The 19574-nt window shown below is 41.1% G+C and overlaps 1 protein-coding gene across 1 annotated transcript in view; it reads right to left on the reverse strand.

Annotated features, from left to right (window-relative positions):
• Positions 1-303: 303 nt before the first annotated feature.
• LOC148165007 (uncharacterized) overlaps positions 304-19574 on the reverse strand; it is a 56114-nt gene continuing 36843 nt past the window's right edge. Inside the window, exons 4-5 of the mRNA XM_088022890.1 lie at positions 843-1316; positions 304-618 (exon numbers count right to left, since the gene is read on the reverse strand). Of these exons, the coding sequence (XP_087879016.1) occupies positions 304-618; positions 843-1316 (789 nt within the window). The remainder of the gene's footprint in view (positions 619-842; positions 1317-19574) is intronic.

Raw genomic sequence — 19574 nt, forward strand, 5'->3', positions numbered from 1 at the left:
ACAGAAGGTAGTGAGACTTGAGCTAACTGAAGACATGAGCGACACCCACATGACTTTTGGGAACCACTGCTCCAGAGTGAATGCTACTTCAGCCTAATAGGAGGAAGTAGGAAGCAATCCCACTACTGGGGTAAAGTGTTAAAAACTTCAAAGTTACTTTGCTTTTGTCGCTTCTTTAGGTTTAAGGATCTCAGCATAAAAGCAGCTCTCTTTTCCATAAACAAGAACACAACGAAAGGGAACAACAATATGGAGAAAGCTATAAAACTCAACACAGGGAGAGCCTGTATTGGTATCAACTTGCTACAGGCCCTCATGAGGCTGCACTCTGTTTTTGCCCAGATCCCTCAGCAGGCCAGGTCTCAAAGACTTAGCATCACCTCCAGCCTCCACCAGCTCAGTGCCCTGTCTTCTGGAGGGCTTCCACTTCCGAGACCTCGAGAAGGTCTGCCAGACACAGCTTAAGAAGCGACCAAAGCAGAGTGGTGGTGATGCCAAGGATGTCACTGCAGGAGAAGAGGACCCAGGCTCCGGGGACACTGGGAGCTCACAGGGCTGGATTGGACACTCCTGATGCATCACACAGGAACCCTCCTCCTGCTGACTCTGTAATTGGGCCTGCAAGCAGAAGAAAGAAGTTAAAGCCCTCAATGCCAACACACATACACAGAGAGGGCATCACCCTCTAAGCCAGTTCATGCTCTATCTGGGCCCAATGATCCCAGTTTGTTCCTCAAGCTCTTTATCCCCACCTCCTCTCACTGCAGGAGAAGAGGTGTCATTATTTTTCCTAGGAAAATGTGGCAAGCCCAGAATTTTGACACCCCACGCCTCATCCTTACCTCACTGGGAAGGTCAGGATCGTCTTCCTGAGCACTGAGGATGGTCGGCTTCGCATCTACCACCTCATCTTCACTTTGTGGTGGTACCAAAGGTGCTGGAAGTATCGGGGGGCAGTGGGTCTCCACTTTCTCCTTCCTCTTGCTCTTCCTCATTCTCCTTGTCCTTATGGCCTTCCTAAGATTTCTATGCTTTTTTGGAAGTGGATCTAACTTTCTCCTCTGGACTGGAGGCATGACAGGATCCTGTGAAATATCACCTATTTGACTCTCAGATGTCCCCTCCAATGGCTCTGATGATGATTCCAAATTTCTCTTCCAAGGGTCATTCTCCCATAGGTGGAAGGTCTCCTCAGTATCTTGAGTATCTGGTGATATGTTCAAGTCATCAGTGACATGTTTTGGGATGGAGATTGGAGATTCCCAACCTCTTTCATTGAGGGTTTTTTTTTGACCCACTAAGCGGACCCCAGCCAGCTTTGCATGAACAAAAAGCTCACAACAAAAGGACCAAGAGTCAAATGCAAAATGAAGTAGTTAGTACCCTGACCCTTTCCAATAATTTATCCTCAGCTATCACAGACACAATATTATACTGATCTCAGATTTCTCTCTGGACTTCTCTAAGGAATTCAATGGCTTTCAGAGATACTCCTCAGTTTGTTCTTGGCCTGGGAGATCACAGATTTCCTAAAAGGAGAGAGAAGATCATTGAAGTAATTGCTCCATTGATAGTGGAGTTCCTCCTACTCACAGAAAATGTAGGATTTAATAAGACTCTGCCAAACATAACATGAATTCCTCAACAGAAACAGTATTTAGCAACTTAACCAATTTCCAAAGCAATATTTTTAAAAGTAAGAAAATTCTCCATGTATATCAGAATCACCAGGGGGTGCTCTTTGAAAAAACAGATTTCTGGGATGTACCCCAGACCTACAGTCAGAACCTCTAAACTAAAGCTGGGTTGCAGGAATTTGTATTTTCTCCCAGGGAACCTACACTCTAAAATATGTACTCTAAAACCTGAAAACTACTGCTTTAGAAGGACACTAGATCCAATATTTTATGGGGCCATGGGGATGACTATTCTTAAAAACATGCCACTTTCCCCTATAGGTTTTCCCTTATCATCTCAGCCCATAATGATCTCTCTCCTCTGAACTCATTTAGTCATCCTCACTCATTTTGATGTTATCCTTTATTATCTTCTATTATAATTTAACTTCAAAACCTTGTAACTCTGTCTTCTAACCAGAGTATAAGCTTCTCAAGGGCAGAGACTCTTAGAGTTGTTAGTTCTCTACAGTGGCTTGCCAGTATTAGTGCTTCATAAATTGAAGAAGTGAATATAAATATGAATAGGTTTATATCCCAGTGTACAATGATTGATATGAGGCTTCTCTGTATGAAGAGTTATAGAGCAACAGAATGTTAAAAAGAACATAGGCCCTGGGGACAACCTAATTGAATTCCCCTAGGTTTACAGATGGGGAAGCTAAGGCTCAAGTATAATGGCCTGACTAAAGTTGGGGTTGACAAATTTTTCTGTAAAGGGCCAGATAGTAAATATTTTAGGCTCTGTGATATAGTCCTGCCACGAATATTCCTCTCTGCACTGCAGCACAAAAGAATTACATAAACAAATACTCATGGCTGTGTTCCAATAAAACTTTATTTACAAAAACAGGTGGTAGGTCAGATTTGGCAGCAGGCTATCCTGTGCCAACCCTGGCCTAAAGCCATACAACTAGTTAGCAGGTTAGCTAGGATTAGAAATCAAGTCACCCGATTCCCAGCAAGTGCTCTTTCCACAAAGGAGTAGACAACTGTAGAATGAGAAAGAGTTTTCTCAATTAAAAGAGGGACTTTAAAGGAGGAAGAGATCAAAATACATCTGGGTATGTTATACTTCTAAGATGGTTTTCTGATGACCATTAGTCATTTACACAAACAACTAGTAGCTGAATTCTGAAACTGGCCAATTTTCAAACAGACTGCGACTGGGTGGGGTAGACTGAATATTTTCTATCACACCTGCTTAGGAAAGCATACTATCTGGTCCCTTTTTTACTGAGCAGAAAACCCTGCAGACAGGTAATGGAAAATACTTTCCTCATTCATTTCTTGAAATCATCATGGCCTAGTGAGTACACAGTGCACAGCCCAGTGACCAAAAGTTTCAAGTAATTACCAGAGGAACATGGGGGCAGAGATAGGATAGGTTATCTAAGAAGCTAAAACCTCACTTCCTAACCCAAGATGCTCTTTAATAATGAAAATGACCCTACTATTAAAGATTAAGTACCCGAAGTCTTGAGGTTATTTTATATTCTGGGCTTTCTGAGAACTCTGAGGTCCATCCAGAACTCTCTGTTCTATTTTCATTTCCACCCCTAATGTGTTCCTCATATCATTACTCTGCCTTCACCAAGTAGATGATTAACAAATATCTGCTGACTGACAGACTAATAGATGGATGAATAAATAAATGAATGAATGAACCAAATGCTATTAGAAAGTTCCTTGATTTTGCAGCTATAAAAATAAACCAGAGTTGGTACATTGTGCAAGAGGAAGTCTAATATTTTTTTAAGTTACCCCTCAGTGAAGCTAATAGGGCCGTCACATAGTGTAATGTCAATAAAAGTTTCATGAATGAATTCAAGCATTTGATGTAAGCTACTTAAATTACATGTCAAGTACAAAGTTATCCTGCTCATCTCTCTCTCTCTCTCTCTCTCTCTCACACACACACACACACACACACACAATGGTATCTAAATACAGAATTTACTTACTAATACGTTAACATGGAATTCTTTGTAATTGGCTTCAGTTCTGCGCCATTAGGAGAGTTTGGTAAAATCTTTGAGAGAAGAACACTCCATGGGATAAACGAGAGAATGCAGGCTCAGGTTAAATCTGCAGCCTCCAGCAGAAACAACTGTGTAGGCAGCAACTACAGAAGCAGCCCTTGATGCCCCCAAAGAGGTGGGCGAGGACTCTAAAAGAGAAGTCTGCTGGACAAATTCAAGCCTCTAAAAGTCAACCTGGCTTCTTCACCGCCTTGGCAATGGACCTGGGCCAGGTCCTCATCATGCCTCACTGTATTTTGACAAGGCTCTATTCCCTCCACCTCACTCTCCACAAAGGAGCTAGAATGATCTTTCGAAAACAAATCTGACCTGTCACCCTCCTATCTAAAGCTCTGCTCCCTAGGCCCCCCAACAAGATACTGGTCCTTTGTGATCTGACTTCATGTCTCCTGTCCTACCTCAAGTCTACCACTCACCTTCAGAGAGCATATGCTGTTGGGGAAGACAGACCACTTGCCATTTCCTGAAGACACCGTGCTTTCTTAAACACTCTTCCTTTTGCCTACAATGCGTTTTTCCTCCTCAGTACCTGACCTAGCTTTAAGTATTACCTCTTCTTAGAAGGCTTAGCTGACTTCCTTAAGCAGAAAACAAACAAAGAAACAAAAACAGATTCAATTTATGTACCATTCTGTACCTACAAAAATTATCCCATTGAATTTAAGCCGTTTAGAGATCTATGGCCTTCACTAGACTTGGTGTTCCCTGAAGGCAGGAACTCTTGCTTCTCACTTGATTCCTAGTGTCTCTGTGGTGCCTGGCACCTGCAAGGTGGTCAGGATTTATGGACTTCAAAATGCAGTTGTTTAGTCTGCCTCCAGGGCCCGAGCTCTAGAGGCCAATTCACCCCTCTCTCTCTGAATGAACAAACACGCTGAAGTCTGGAGGACAAAACTGAGAAGCTATGGCCAGGACTCAAGAGCCATACATCCAGCTACCAATTCAAAGCCTGTGTCGTGAGTAGCAGGTTTCACTTGGGAAAGAACGAGCTGCGCAGGCAGTAGTTAGCACTACCCAGCACAATTCTATTCTAGGAGCCTCCTTCCACCCACTTCCTCATGAGAATTACAAGGAAAGCTAACAAAAGAGGTCCCAATCAGATCCCTGGCTCCCTGCAGGCATACTTTCCTCCAGCCTGGACCACACTTCTCTGTCTTGCTGGTCGATTCTCAGCACCCCTTACCCATCCCTACTTCCCCCACCCTGCTCCATGTGGGAGCCTCCCCAAACTCTCAGGGATGCCTGCATTGCAAGTTTTCACCCACAATCGGCATTTTCATTCCCACAGGACATATACCTAACTCCAGGCCTTGGTTCTTTCTTTGAGCACCCCTACCTGGGAAACCTGTCCCTGGGGCTAGATGTGCTCATATGCAGGGATGTTGTTCAACCCACAGAAGTCATTTGCCTGACCAGAGGTGAAAGAGGTTTATACCACATCAATCTCACTGACTCTGGAGCCCATGATTCCCCTAGATTTCACACATCAGAAAGTATTGGGTATATGATACAAGAGAATTCACATGTTACACTCTGAGTCCATTTGTCTTCAGAAACCTGTTGCACTTCAGCTTTCTTTGTGATAGATTCCCCCTCACCCTTTTCACATATGACTTGAAGCAAAGCTGAGGGTATTAAAGTGTTGGGTGAATCCGCTGCCTAAGCAGACTCGAAGCCAACTGAGAGGCCCTAAGACAACAAACTCTTGGCCACTGAACTTCTGGCTCGTCCTGCAGAAGAGACGAGAGAAAAATTTCACTAATCATCATTGACAGCGAAGTGACTATCCCTCTTTAAAAATGGGGAAGAAATGATTGGCACAAACTCACTTTGCTTTTCAGTGACTCTCTGGAGAATTAAATAACTGAAGCATCAGACAACAATTTTTTTGATGACCTTTCATATTAAATGAAAAGCTGAAGAGCTAGTCTCAAAAGGAAAGAAAATGAATAATCTGTGAGGGCAAGTACTCATTTCTGAGTATACAGTAACAAAAAGACAAAAATATGATCATAAACATTGTCAAATGTTGCGTGACAAATTAAGTATATTTTCATTTTCAGGGTAACATTTATTGAGAGCCTACTATGAATCAGACATTGGGAAAGTTGCTCTTTGATTAAAAAAAAATGCATACACTTGATCAATGTAATTTAAATCCGTTGTTTTCTAATATTAGCAGACATGAGAATTACATGGAGGGCCTTTAAAACACAGATTGCTGGGGCCCAGCCCTTGTGTTTCTGCTTCAGTAGGTCTGGATGAGCACATTAGAATATACATTTCGAACAAGTTCCTGGGCAGTGCTGCTGGTCTGGAGACTGCACTTAGAGAACCACTGAATTAGGTCATCTCAAATTGAAAGAGGAGACACATAGACTCAGAACAGATTAAGGGGGAGGAGCATTCCTAACCATGTATGACCAGATGAAGATGTACAGGCTTTGAAATGATTATCTGCAGGGCTGACTCTTCCAGCCATGCTGCCATCCCACCCATCTCTTGAGCTGTTGGGATGATATGGCCAAAATGCAGTGCGCTTAAAATGTGGAAACTATTGCCCCTGGGCTTGCACATGGGTCTTTTCTCCAGGAGCACCTCTCTCCCCCCACAATTCTCCTTCAGTCTCAACCTCAGGCCAGTTACAAGCTTCAGAACTTGAATGTCATAGACACTCACTAATTATTAAAAGCCTAGGAATGCACATATAAAGTAGCCATGAAATAGTTTCATTTTCTGAAGAAAATATGTGACTATTATCCCTTTATTAAGTTCTTGCTCTTTTCTAAAATTTCATCATCTCCTTTTAAAACTTTACCCCTCTGGGTTGAAAGTCAGTGCAGAAAAGAGCTGCGGCAACCTTTGATTTAGCCTAATAAAATAATAACACCACACTCAGTGGGTGGTTAAATCTGATAATATTTTGTGCTGAATTTTCTGTAGTAATTCAATTAAAAATCCTATGGCTGGCCAACAGAAAGCATACAGATCACCAAAGTTTTACAGTATTACATTTTTTGGTCTTAAAATAGACTATATTAATTTGGTGTCTTTATTTATTAACCTAAATAGTTCAAGTAGAGTTTCTCCTAAATGTAATTTAGGGTAACCATTTATATCTGTACTGTTTAAAAACTTCAGCTGGCTCACATCATTATGGTGCTTAAAATTCCAATTAAAGTGGGAGAAACACTAATCAGAGAACATATTACAAAAGCTGTATTAATATGACCACCACAATATCACCGTTTATTAAAGGTTCTGGGGAATCAATTCATGCTGACTCCTCTATGTCCTCCTTCAATGAGCAAGGCCCCTGGAAGAGGAATATTGTCACTCAAAGCAAGCTGAAGCCATTCAGAATCACTGAATCGTTTGGTCACATCTATTCCTGCCAGGGTTCCTCGCCAAAGAGTCAATGATCCTGGGCTCTCTTCATGCCTTCTTTAATGACAGACTTGGAACATTCCAGAAAACTTTAGCACTTCCTTTCTTAACCATAAATTGCACATAACTCTCCAAATTCTTAGTCTATAATTTCTCATAAAACTCTCTGAGATCCTCTGGTGAAGATAAATGGCAAGAGTTATTGAACTTTAAATTGTTATCCTTCAATGTTATATGCACTGGATCATAACTCTATGGCTTTGGTTCCCTCACAAAACTAAACCACGAAGCCATTTTCATTTCAAGCTTAACAGCACACAGGCCCATGGGCCCATAAACACTCTTGAGTAATTTCTCAAAACCAAATCTCTTCTGCAAAAACAGACTTGCAACTCAGTGGTGTATAATCTCTCCTCAGAATCTGTGAAGACTGTAGTTCTCAGGCCACCCAAATGGAATGGTGAGAATAATGTTCATGTATAGAAGTGGGACAGGACTAAGAACTGTCTGTAACTATAGAACTTAGAGTTAGCTCCAGCTCCACCTCTCTATTGCCCTAGACAAGTCATCAAGCCCGGTTACTATTTTTGGGAGAAAAGGTGAGACTTCAGGTTCACCGAAAATTTTTTTTAATCCCAGGTTCACAGAATTAGTTTAATCAAAATTACCAGTTCATGACACACTGTCATCATTGCTCCATGCATGGCCTTTTTTTATATATATACTGTCTTAAATGTCATTTTTATCATATATACTCTTAGGTATACACCTGAGAAAAAGGCATGCAAAATGTGCATTAGAAATATGTATATGTTTATAGAGACACTATACACTACAAAAGGCCTGGAAAAAATCCAAACATCCACCAACAGGATAATGTGGTAGACTCCCACAATGGAACAGTAAACAAGAGCCAAATGAAGAAACCACAGGTACTTGTGATAATAGAGAATCACTGTTTCAGTCTTTCTTTTGCCTTCTTAAATGGAGACAATACCACTTACCTTATCTTTTTTTGAGGATTAATGTAAAAATCCTTTGAAAATTATAACTAATACATGCTAATTATTTTACTCCTATATTCTCTATTCTCTGGTCCTATAAGAATAATCTGGAAACATCATAGTGAAGAACAGGAAAACAGTATAATCAGTGATACTAATTTGGAGTTACACTGCTGGGGTTGAACTCTCTAATCTAGCAATTATTTCCTGTGTGGACTCAGGTAAGTTAATTAACCTCTCTAAACCTCAGTTTTCTCTCATGTGAAGTGGAAACAAAATTAGTATGTACTTGGCACACCTGGGTGGCTTAGTCAGTTAAGCATCTGACTCTTGATTTCAGTTCAGTTCATGATCTCAGGGTCATTAGATCAAGGACCACGTCAAGCTCCATGCCCACACAAGATTCTCTCTCTCTCCCTCTCCTTCTGCCCCCCACCCATCTCTCTCTCTCTCCTTCTCCCTCTCTCTCTAAAAAAAAAAAAAAAAAATTAGTACCTACTTAAGAGGGTTTCACTGAGGTAATCCAAGTACTTAGCACACTGCCTGATACACCATAGTAAGTGTTCACATCATCAACAACTATTACATTAACAGGGATCCCTTAACATTTGTCAAATGGACATAGCTGCTTTCCCCTGTTGTTACCTACCTTACTTAGCATTCACTCTTCCAATACAACACATGCACACTCATTCACACATAGATTTTCTTTGCTTTTGCCCATTCTTCAGCTCTGCATATTTAGATTAACATTGAGGATAATAAACACAATAATTAGGCCCAGAGTTCCTGCCTTAGACATCAAGACAGAAACAGGAACAATTTTATCAGATTATAGCACCCTAAAATATAAAGTTCTTCTCAAAAGAATTTTGCTCGGAATTCTCATTAAAAGCGAGGTTCATCTGCATTTTATTTAAAAGACCTGCAAATGGGGAAAGGCAACCATTTTCACAATCCACACAGAGTACTAAAAAAGTGTGGGAGTAATTCTTTAAATGTAACATAACCCAATTGGAGTAAAAAGGATTAAACTACAGTGTCTGAAATATAAACATTCTGAAGGACATATTTTACATTTGCGGAATTTGTTACACCAGGTCTGGGCAGGTCATAATGGAAGACTCTGGGACCTGAAACTAGACCTGCCACCAGGGAGGATGGCCCAGCTGCAGGTGCTGGGAGAATGTCCAGTCTGGCAGGCAGAACAAAGTAGCTAAAAAATATGGCAGCACGTAAGAGCTGATAATGCAGCTAGGAAACTGGCATCAGGAGGCAAACATGAAATAGCGGAAGCTCACTCAATATGAAAGCACCGTGTGATGCCAAGGAATTCAGAAGCAAAAAGGGACACCAAGAGTCAGGCAGGCAGCATCAGACAGCCTGATCTGTGACAGCAGAGCCTCAGTCAGCCTATGGTATGGAGGCTGCACCCTGATGGCCGAGAGAGAGGGGGAATGGCAAGTGTGAGGTTCTTTGAGGACCTGGGGAAACTTGGCAAGAATTGCAGCACACAGTCAATCCTGAACCCAAAGAACGAGAGACATACATGATTCTAGAAATATGGCGTAAGGCAAAGGCTAGACTAGAAGCCTAAGGCGATGCTGAGGAACAAAAAGTGTGGAGTTAAGAGTTCCTTCAATGACTTCTATCTCAGGTCTCAGGTCTGGTCACAGAAAGCCTAGAAGGCTCAGTGAACAAGCTGTGGTCATGATGATCATGATGACGGGGGGGAGGGGGTGAGGGGAGTTCAGCAAAAACTGGAGAACAGGAAGGACTTGACAATAACAAGATCAAGAAAACAGAGCCAGCAGTTCCAAAATTACAATCACTATAATCACCTTGAAACTTCGCAAACAAGTAGCAGCACTCTTATTGAAATCAAATCCCAGCACAACAACCACAAAAATAATTAGGAAAGTCCATGTGAATTTGTTTTAATGAACTTGACCTATAGTAAAAAAAAAAAAAAAATAGGCCACTAACCATCGGCAAAATGCAAATCACAGTCGCAATGAAATATCACCTCACACTTGTCAGAATGGCTAGTATCAAAAACACAAGAAATAAGTGTTGGAAAGGATGTGGAGAAAGAACCCTCCTGTGCTGTTGGTGGGAATGCAAATTCGTGCAGCCACTATGGAAAATAGTATGAAACTTTCTCAAAAACTTCAAAATAGAAGTACCAATTGACCCAGCAATTTCACTACTGGATATCTGCCTGAAGAAAATGAAAACTTGAATTTAAAAAGATATGTGCACCCCTATGTTTACTGCAGCATTATTTATGATAGCCAAGATATGGAAACAACCTAAGTGTCCATCAATGGATGAATGGATAAAGAAAATGTCGGGTATACATATATATAATGGAACATCACTCAGCCATAAAAAGGAATAAAATTTCACCATTTGTGACAACATGGATGGACCTTGACAGTATTATGCTAAATAAGTCAGAGAAAGACAAATACAACATGATTTCATTTAACGAGAAATCTAAAAAGTAAAACAATACAAAGCAAAACCCAGACTCATTGATACACAGAACAGATTGGTGCTTGCCAGAGGGATGTGGTTGGGGGTGGCAAAATAGGTGAAGGGGATCAAGAAGTACAAACTTCCAGTTTTAAAATCACTAAGTCATGAGGATATAATGTACAGTCTGGGGAATATAGTCAATCATATTAATTTGGTATGGGTGACACACACAGAAATGTTTGCCACATCTATGGCCCAATGCAATCAGAAGAATCACCACAAAGCCATCCTTGGAAGTCAAGGATCTCCCTTTGGGGTGTGAACATTCATGAGATGGAGAAAGAGTACTTTCATAAGCCAAATATACTCCATTTCTGCTGCAGCAGCCTATCCCTTACGAGTGTAATGACCACTGGTAGCCTGGATCTCTAAACTATGCAGATGCAACCAATCAACAACTTCATAGTCAATGTCCGCATGTCCTAATAAGCAAGGGATTTTTAGCTGAATAGGTATTCATGAGCAACTGCTCCTGGAATGCTCCAAAGCCAGATAATTAACAGCTGTGTGCTGCAATTAATTTTTATTTATGCCTTAGATATTAAGGCAAGATATTATTTCTTGTGTATGACAGATTCATATTTCATGCTGAGTCTCAAAGCAGCAATAAGAAAAACAACATCAGTTTTGGTTGTTTTTATTTTCTTAATTCAACTGCTCTGCCACTGTATCTCGAAACACTGTGCTGCCTTGTATTGGGCGAGCAAATTCCAAAGCCCATACAAGGGGACCATGAGGGAAAAACTGGCAAAGGCAGCCAAGGCTTCCCCCAGGCATTCACAAGCCCTAGAGGATGCCAGAAGGCACAATCTAAATTAAGGCGATGGCACTGGAGTCTCAGCAGTCTCAATTCGCCTCCACAGCCCCTGTGGGCATGTTATTTCATTCAGCGATTGTTAATTGAACGTCCACCATGCATGAGGTACTGTTCAAAGGTTTGCAAAATAGACTGGATAGTGTTTTTCCAGATTCTTCCGGCTTTATAATTTTACAAGTCAGTAAGTCTAGAAAACACAGACCAGGACCTCGAGGAGTGTACATTTCTGAAGGTGAGACCAGATTACACAAATAAAAAAAAAAATTAATACAAGGCAGGATCAGGAAGTGTCAAATCCAAGAGGCCGCTGTCGTAAGACCACAGAGGAGAGAGGGCTTTGAACACCAGGTTGCAGAACTCGGTGGCAGTGATTCTCAGAACTCCAGCATGAATCAGGGTTTGTTGAAAGAGATCAGTGGGCCCAACCACCAGAGTTTCCAATTCAGTAGGTCTGGAGGAGGGCCCCAAATTTACATTTCTCACAACTTTCCAAGTAATGCTAATGTTGCTGGTTCAAGAACCACATCTTCAGACCCAGGGTTCCATGAGAAGCCATCAAAGTTTACTTCACAGTAGAAAACGACGATGGAAGCAGTGTTTTGGAACAATTAATCTAGAGATGGCAGGTAGGACCAACTAAAAGGAAGTCAACAGATTTACAAAAGGGCCAAGGCCAGAGGACTAGGATTTGAAAGAAGAATCAGCTTGACTAGCACAGAATTGACTTGACTAGCAAATCGGCTATTTGGTGACTTTAGCTCCAAGGGATTCCTGATGCACAGAATGGAACCTTGAATGAGTTTATTTAGCTGTGCTGTGTCCAAATCCCTCCAGGGATGGTAAAGAATCCCTTGGAAACCCCATCTAGCTTTAATTTGGAGCTGTCCAGATCGCTCAGGCATGAGAAGTTCAGAAGCCTCTATTCATATTTCTTGCAAGTTCCTCACAGTACTTGAAATCCCACCATTTGAGTCACTACTTTAGATTAAGGTCCTGGCACCCTAAAGCCTATTAAAAGTAGTGTGCATTATTCTGCACCTCAGTTAGGAACTCTTGCTCCCTTGTCACTCCCAGGGGACAAAAGTGGTTTTTCTCTTAAAACTCCAGCTTTATGAACTCAGCTCTTTCATAGTGAGTCATTTGGATCCTCACACGTTCCAGCCAGTAATTGAAGACGTAAGAATCTCGGCAGCTTTACTACATGGAGAGGAATTTTGGAACAGGAATTCTATGCATGTCAGCAAATTGCAGGTACGTGGTGGTTACCAAGCTGCCCTTCTTGCTTCCCTTCAAAGGATGTTTGCTTTACTGTTTGAGGTTAGCCAGCCAAGGCCACTTAGCACCCACCCTACACCAACCACCTCTTCTCCCAGCCTCCCCCAGCCAAATGGCTCAAGAGTTTCACTACTTGACTCCCATCTGCCCTTCCCCACACCTCAACCCCACAGGCCATGCCTAACCTCTGTCCGACGGTTACAGAGTTTAAGCTCAGTAATTGCGGGTTTATCTGAAGTCACACTGAGCTTCTTGTCGCCAAGACCTGGCCCCTCTTTGCTTTGCTCAACTGTTCTGGTAAGTCACAGTATATGCCAAAGTCTCTGTCTCTATTTCTTCTGGATGTGGGACCTACCAACTCGAACTTGTCCCTTGGTCAGCCCCGGCCCTGACCCAACCCTTTCTCAAACTTTTCTGAGTGACTTTACAGCTATCCGTAATTCACCCCATCCCTTTCCAAAACACAGCAACAAGCCAAAGAGCTTGAACAACGGTCTTTGCTATTCACTATCCGAAGTACGGAGCTTTCACAGTTCCACGTGGAGGAGATTCCAGGCGATTCCCTAGCCCTCCTCTACCCGCTCCTCCCCAATTTGCTCCTATGATGGCAGAATCTACTCAGTCCTTTCTACCCATGTTTCTCTGGGTTTCTCCGTCCTTGATCCAAGCACTGTCCCCCCTGCCCCCCCCCAGGGGAAGGGAAGAGAGCTCCATTCTGTATCCTGGTCAGCTGGTGTGAGGGCATGCTCCTACCTTGCTGGGCTGGCACGACGAAGTGTCGGGCCTTAGGCCAGATGCTGAGGACACGGAGATGAATTAAAAATAAACAAACAAACATCATTCCTACTCTGATGGAGCTTTCATTCTAATGATCAGGTGCTGCTGACCTGACTTCCTAAATTTAGATAAAAGACCAGAAAATTAATGTGAAGTGAGAATCCTAATATTATTCAGAAATAGGCCAGAGGTTTTTGGTTTTTTGGTTTTTTATTTTTTTTTATAATCAGTGTGTATCTCAATGTGTAATAAGTCTGCTTAAAAATGACTTTAAAAAAGAAAAAGGACTTAACACCTGTTGCAGTCTGTTTGCGGGCCCAGATAGAAAAGCGTTTCTAAAGATTTTGTCACAGTGTAATGCAATCTCCCTTGATTGTTGCCCCAGGTGCCGTTCCCTCATTGAAATCGATCATTAAAAGAGGATCCTACATGTCAGATTAAATGGGGAGAAGAATAAAAGAAGGTCCTTTTCCCACCTTCCGGAGTTGGCACCAGTAAAAAAAAAAAAAAAAAATGTATCCATGAAATTTTGTTTCTAATACAAACATCAACTTTTTACCTAGCAGCAAAGTTCTTTCACTTTCTTGCTAACTTGTTTCTGATTATAAAAGCAATATGTGCTTATAATAGGAAATTTGGAAAATACAGGCAAGTACAAAAAAAGAAAACACCTGCATTCTCACTGACTAGCGATCATCGCTTTTGATATTTTGGTTTAGTTCCTTCCAGTGTTCTTTATTTTTCTATGCACATAGGTATACACACACACATTTTGCATACCTCTGATCACACCGTATGTATATAATTTTGTATCCTACTTTTCATTCTCACCATTAGACAAAAAAAAAATGTGTTTCTATAATTATTTGAAAACATCAGCAAGGCTCTCTTCATGCTTATAATTAGCTTATTTTTCCCATTAATCTAAGCCCCGATCTTCTGTGAGAGACCTACTTCTCATTTACTCTAAACCTGACGTTGAAATCACACTGAAGAAAAAAGAAAAAAAGAGAAGTACTGATAATGAAATCTCTTAAATGAATTGAGGAATAAGACACTATGCAAACCACGCCTTCCTCTCTGAAGAAAATTCCAGCAAACTCAAAAGAAGTGAAGGTGATGTCCAATTCTCTCTTCAGACCTAACAGGTAGTTCTTTAAGATTTCACACTAAAGTCTAGTCTCCTGGCTATTGACCCTCACCCTGAAAGCACAAAAGGCATTTTTGTTTTTTGGAGTTTTTTTTAAAGTAAAGTTCAGAATTCCAGTTTGCAAGATAACCTGGCTTGGCCACATCTATGTTAAAAAAAATTCAAGGATTTTTATTAAATTGACATGAACTTGATATGAACCAATGTTATGATATACTTTCTATAAGAGCAAGAGAAAAAAACTTTAAAAATTGAATGCATTTTATTTTATATGGAGTTTACAGGTGACAAATCATTTCCTTTTGTTTAAATTTTTTTTAAAGATTTTATTTATTTATTTAATTGACACACACACAGAGAGAGACCACATGAGAGGGAACACAAGCAGGGGAAGTGGGAGAGGGAAAAGCAGGCTCCCAGCCGAGCAGGGAGCCCGATGCGGGGCTCGATCCCAGGATCCTGGGATCATGACCCAAGCCGAAGGCAGTCGCTTAACCAACTGAGCCACCCAGGCGCCCTATCTTTTGTTTAATTTTAAAATATATCTTACTTTTTAACTATGTTGATTTGGTCATAAAAGTAGTCCATAATCATTTAAACCACTTCCTTTTGTATTTTATCCTCAAAAAACCCTATGAGGTGAGTGAGTAGGCAGAGGAATATTGCTATGCTGGCTTCAGAGATCAGGTCATTCAGAACCTGGAAATGTTAAATGACTCATCCAAGGTCACACAGGAAGTCAAACAAGTGGAGGTCAAAATTTCCTTTTAACTTAAGTGCACCATTCTTTTCAGATCATCTATTTTGAGCATCTTTTATAGAAATATGGTTTGTCTAGATTCTGTTCTGTTCAGAAATTGATAGCATTCTATCCAACGCTATCACACAACACATTTTAAGAGGAAAACTGGTAGTCTCAAGTTGGCTCTAGAGGAAGGTGAAAACTACAGATGTGAAAACTATAGAAACCATGTTCTATGACCAACAATGGATGAAGGAACTTGGTATATTTAGCTCGGAAAAAAGAAAATCAAAAGGAGATAAGAGAGCTCTTTCAATGTTTAAAAAGACTGTCAAATGCTCAGGTGAGCAGACCTGTTCCATGTTGCTCCAAATACCAGACAAGAACAATGGACAGAACTTCAAAAGAAACAGATTTCTACGCAATAAGAGATTTGTCTTTTGAACCAATGGAACTGTTCAACTGTGGAGCAAACTACTCTCCCTCTAAGATGGCGAACCACGCTCCACTGGGAGGTATAAAAAAAAAGCTGTCAAGGATGCTCTCATAACCTTTTGGTTTCTGTATCTTCAGTTTACATTTCCTTTGTTTTTCTTGGCTCACTAATGCAATACATAGTGCACCGCAGGTGAGCGAGGAGAAGCTACTACAAACCAGGTGCTTCCCCACGATGTTTCCCAGCTGATAAGAATCTCTGGGGGTGGCTGGTGGCTCCCCTTGAATCAGGAGCTGCAGAGACCTCAGAGGAGAGGCCTGGGAATTGTTGGTTTTACAAGCGCCCCCGAGTGATTTTCGTCATCATGGAGGTTTGAGAAAACTTTTCAAAACATCATTTTATCCATTTAATCCTCACCATGATCCTGGAGGGCAGATGAGAATCTTAAGGCTCAGAACTCTGTACACTGTGCCCAAAGTCACACAGCAATGATGTGGCAGAAAAGGGATTCCCACTCTGGGAGTTTTCATCTGGAGCCTGAGATCTTACCTGTCCTCCACAGGATTCTGAAAGAATGACACAAAGCAAGGAAATGAGTAACCAGAGATGGGTTTCGTTAGATGCGCATTTGGGGTTTTTTAAAAAATGGGCCATGAGTCGTTGGTATGCACGGTAAAATGTAGAAGCATGTAATTTAGGCAGGGACTCTGTTGAAGTTTGCATTTTTGTCTTCCATGAATAATTGTGAAAAGGGTGTACTAACCAAACAAATAATTTCAACATGATTACAAAGAGAACAACATTTTAATGCACTTAGCCGAAGCAATTTACATGCATACAATTAATGTGCTAATTTCAGTGATCTTTAGCTATTCATTAAAACAGGCCTGGCAGGTCCTGTACTTGGCAACACTTTGTTAGTCATTTCCTGCTATTACTTTATGTACTCAAAAGTAATCAGCCATCTATAATTTAAGACTTTTTGCTAATTAAATAGCCCTTTCTCTAATTATGTCCAAATTAGAGAGGTTAGTATGTGGATAAATGCGTTTGTATTTGGCATAAGTATTCAAAGAAGGTGATTTCTCAGTATGTGACAACAAAGACCAGTATGTGATCGACAGTCTCCAACACAGAGTAGAGGGGAATGTTCGAGTGTTCAAGAAAGGTCTTTTGACTTAAAATCTGAGCAGCAGAGGAAGAGTATTCTCTTTAAGACAGGCTTTATGCTCAGCATTGTAAACCTAGCAAAGTCTGGATTTGTTGACCTTCAGGGAATAATACAAGGATCATCTGTTTTTTCAGGCCTTTGCCCAAGAGATGAAATGGAATGAGGGTTCAGGGAGAAAAGAGTTAAAGGTTGTGTTTGCAGGAATGTGTTTGCTGACATTGATCAATGGGTAATTTTGTGATCATAGGTTTATTCACATAGAGGTTTCAAAAAACAGATCAATAATAAAGAATGGTGAAGATGCCAAAGGAAAGGTGATTAATGAAAAATATGGTGGAGGTGCAATCTGCCACAAGGTATGAATGCTCCTTCACTCAGCGCCCTATAAATAAATATGCATCCGATGGAAATGGAACATTCCCTTGGAATGTCGTTACAGCCAGGCAGAATCTCATCAGAGCCCATGCTTCAAAGAGTAGTTCCTCATGTCCACAGAAGCAAGTTTAAATTCTCTTGTGTAAAGTCTCTGTAAGCAGTTCCACTCTTGCATTATGCATGATTCTGACATCTTGTAACATGAGCAGTGTTCTAATAGTGATTTCCAATTTTATTTCCTGTGTTACATTTTAACGATCCTATTTAGGTTAGCATTTTACTTTGTCCACATATCTTGTTACATTTCCTCATATAGCATTTAATTACAGTAGCAGTACTGTAACCTAGTATTGGATAGATGCACATGGATTTAGTGTAGCCTTTAAAGAATTTGTTGCTTTTAAGCCTGTGCTTTTCCCAGTCATTCTTCACTGTGCCAATTTAATATGTAATGGTGAGTGTGAGGCAGGAGCCTAGCTCCTTACACCAGGGACCTGATAATCAGTAGTAACAAACTATGCTAAAAGTGACTACCAAAATCTCAGACAACCAAATATGACAGTGGGTTGTAGGTCTTTCCTAGGGTGATGACACTCAAGTTCTTAAATGGAAAACTCCGGGAAGGGTTGACCCTAAGTGAACTTGTAAAGAAGCCAAACACTTCACTCTTCCTCTTCTTGTGTCTCCCTCCCTCTTCATCCCCTTTTTGCAGGAGTCCAGGCTTTCCTCCCTGTTGACCTTTGCCCTTAAAAAGGACTTGAAACTGCCTGGGTGGCTCAGTTGGTTAAGCGACTGCCTTCAGCTCAGGTCATGATCCTGGAGTCCCGGGATCGAGTCCCACATCGGGCTCCCTGCTCAGCAGGGAGTCTGCTTCTCCCTCTGACCCTCTTCCCTCTCGTGCTCTCTGTCTCTCATTTTCTCTCTCTCAAATAAATAAAATCTTTAAAAAAAAATTTAAAAAAAAAAGGACTTGAAACCAATCTTCAGCACCTAAATGATATCACACAGGAAATATCTTCTCCACATTTCATGTATATCTAAGTGTTATTTCTCACTCTGGAATGTCAGTCCCCTATTTAAATTATTTCAGCAGTCCATAGGAAAGTCATGGATGGCTTCTGAGTAAGCAAATGTGAAACCAGTTTTCTTTCCAGATCTCCTTTTTTTAATGGTCCAGAGAAGATACGTCTACCCTGCATTATGGATAATATGAAATGCTTTCAAATACCTCTCAACGCATCACAGCATTGAGAAGTATGATTCTTTTTAAACTTTTACTAGGCAGTTTAAGCATCTTTACTGATAACCCAATGATGACCAAGTACGCTCCTCTCCACGAATGGTGACAGATATGTCAGAGAAAAGTATGTTTATGTGTAATATGTGTCAGGTATGTAATCTACTGTATAAAAAGCGACTGTTATATGCCGGCTGTTTTGCATACATTGTCTCATTCATGAATTCTGCATATACTTGCACCTGGTGTCCAGATGAGGAGGCAGAAGGCAGGGCAGAAATCCAGCCCGGGCTCTCCTGGCCAAATCTAGGACAAGATACACTGTTAGCCCTGACAAATGATAATTTCCAATAATTGGTCCCCCCAAGAGGAGCGCCTGTTTCTAATTCCCATAAAGGCGCTGTATGTGCTAGTGTGAGTCGGGTCTCATTTCATACTCAATACAATTCCATCAAGAGTGTGTGCTTATAGATGAAGACCACAGAGGTAAGAGGAGTTAAATTACTTGCTTCAAGCCCAAAGACTACTAACAGACTTCAGAACTTGAAATGAGCCCTTTAAATACGCAAGAAAGGAAGAGTAGGGGGGAAACTCACCCATTTCCTTTATGTATGTCTGCTTAGCTCAATTTTTTGGAGCTCTGTGCTTATGAAACTACAAAGCCAGTAGGTTGAGTTAAAGGCACTGAACTATACTTTGTGCTGGGTCATGACTGTAGTTTCTGAATAGTGGGCTTGGGATTGCAAAGCAAGGAGAGGAGCGAATTCGATAGCGTGGTTCAGTGGTTCTCAAACCTTAGTGGGCTTCAGAATCACCTTGGAGGGCTTGTTAAAGAGAGATTACTAAACCCCCACTGCAGACTTTCTGATCTACTGGGCCTGGGATTGACCCAGAATGTGCATTTCTCACAAGTTTCCAGATGAGGTCGATGTTGCTTACTGGGG

Source organism: Eumetopias jubatus, unplaced genomic scaffold, assembly GCF_037043125.1.
Source record: "Eumetopias jubatus isolate StellerSeaLion01/CBP00866 unplaced genomic scaffold, mEumJub1_p1.0 scaffold_1, whole genome shotgun sequence".
NCBI classification, from domain to species: Eukaryota; Metazoa; Chordata; class Mammalia; order Carnivora; family Otariidae; genus Eumetopias; species Eumetopias jubatus.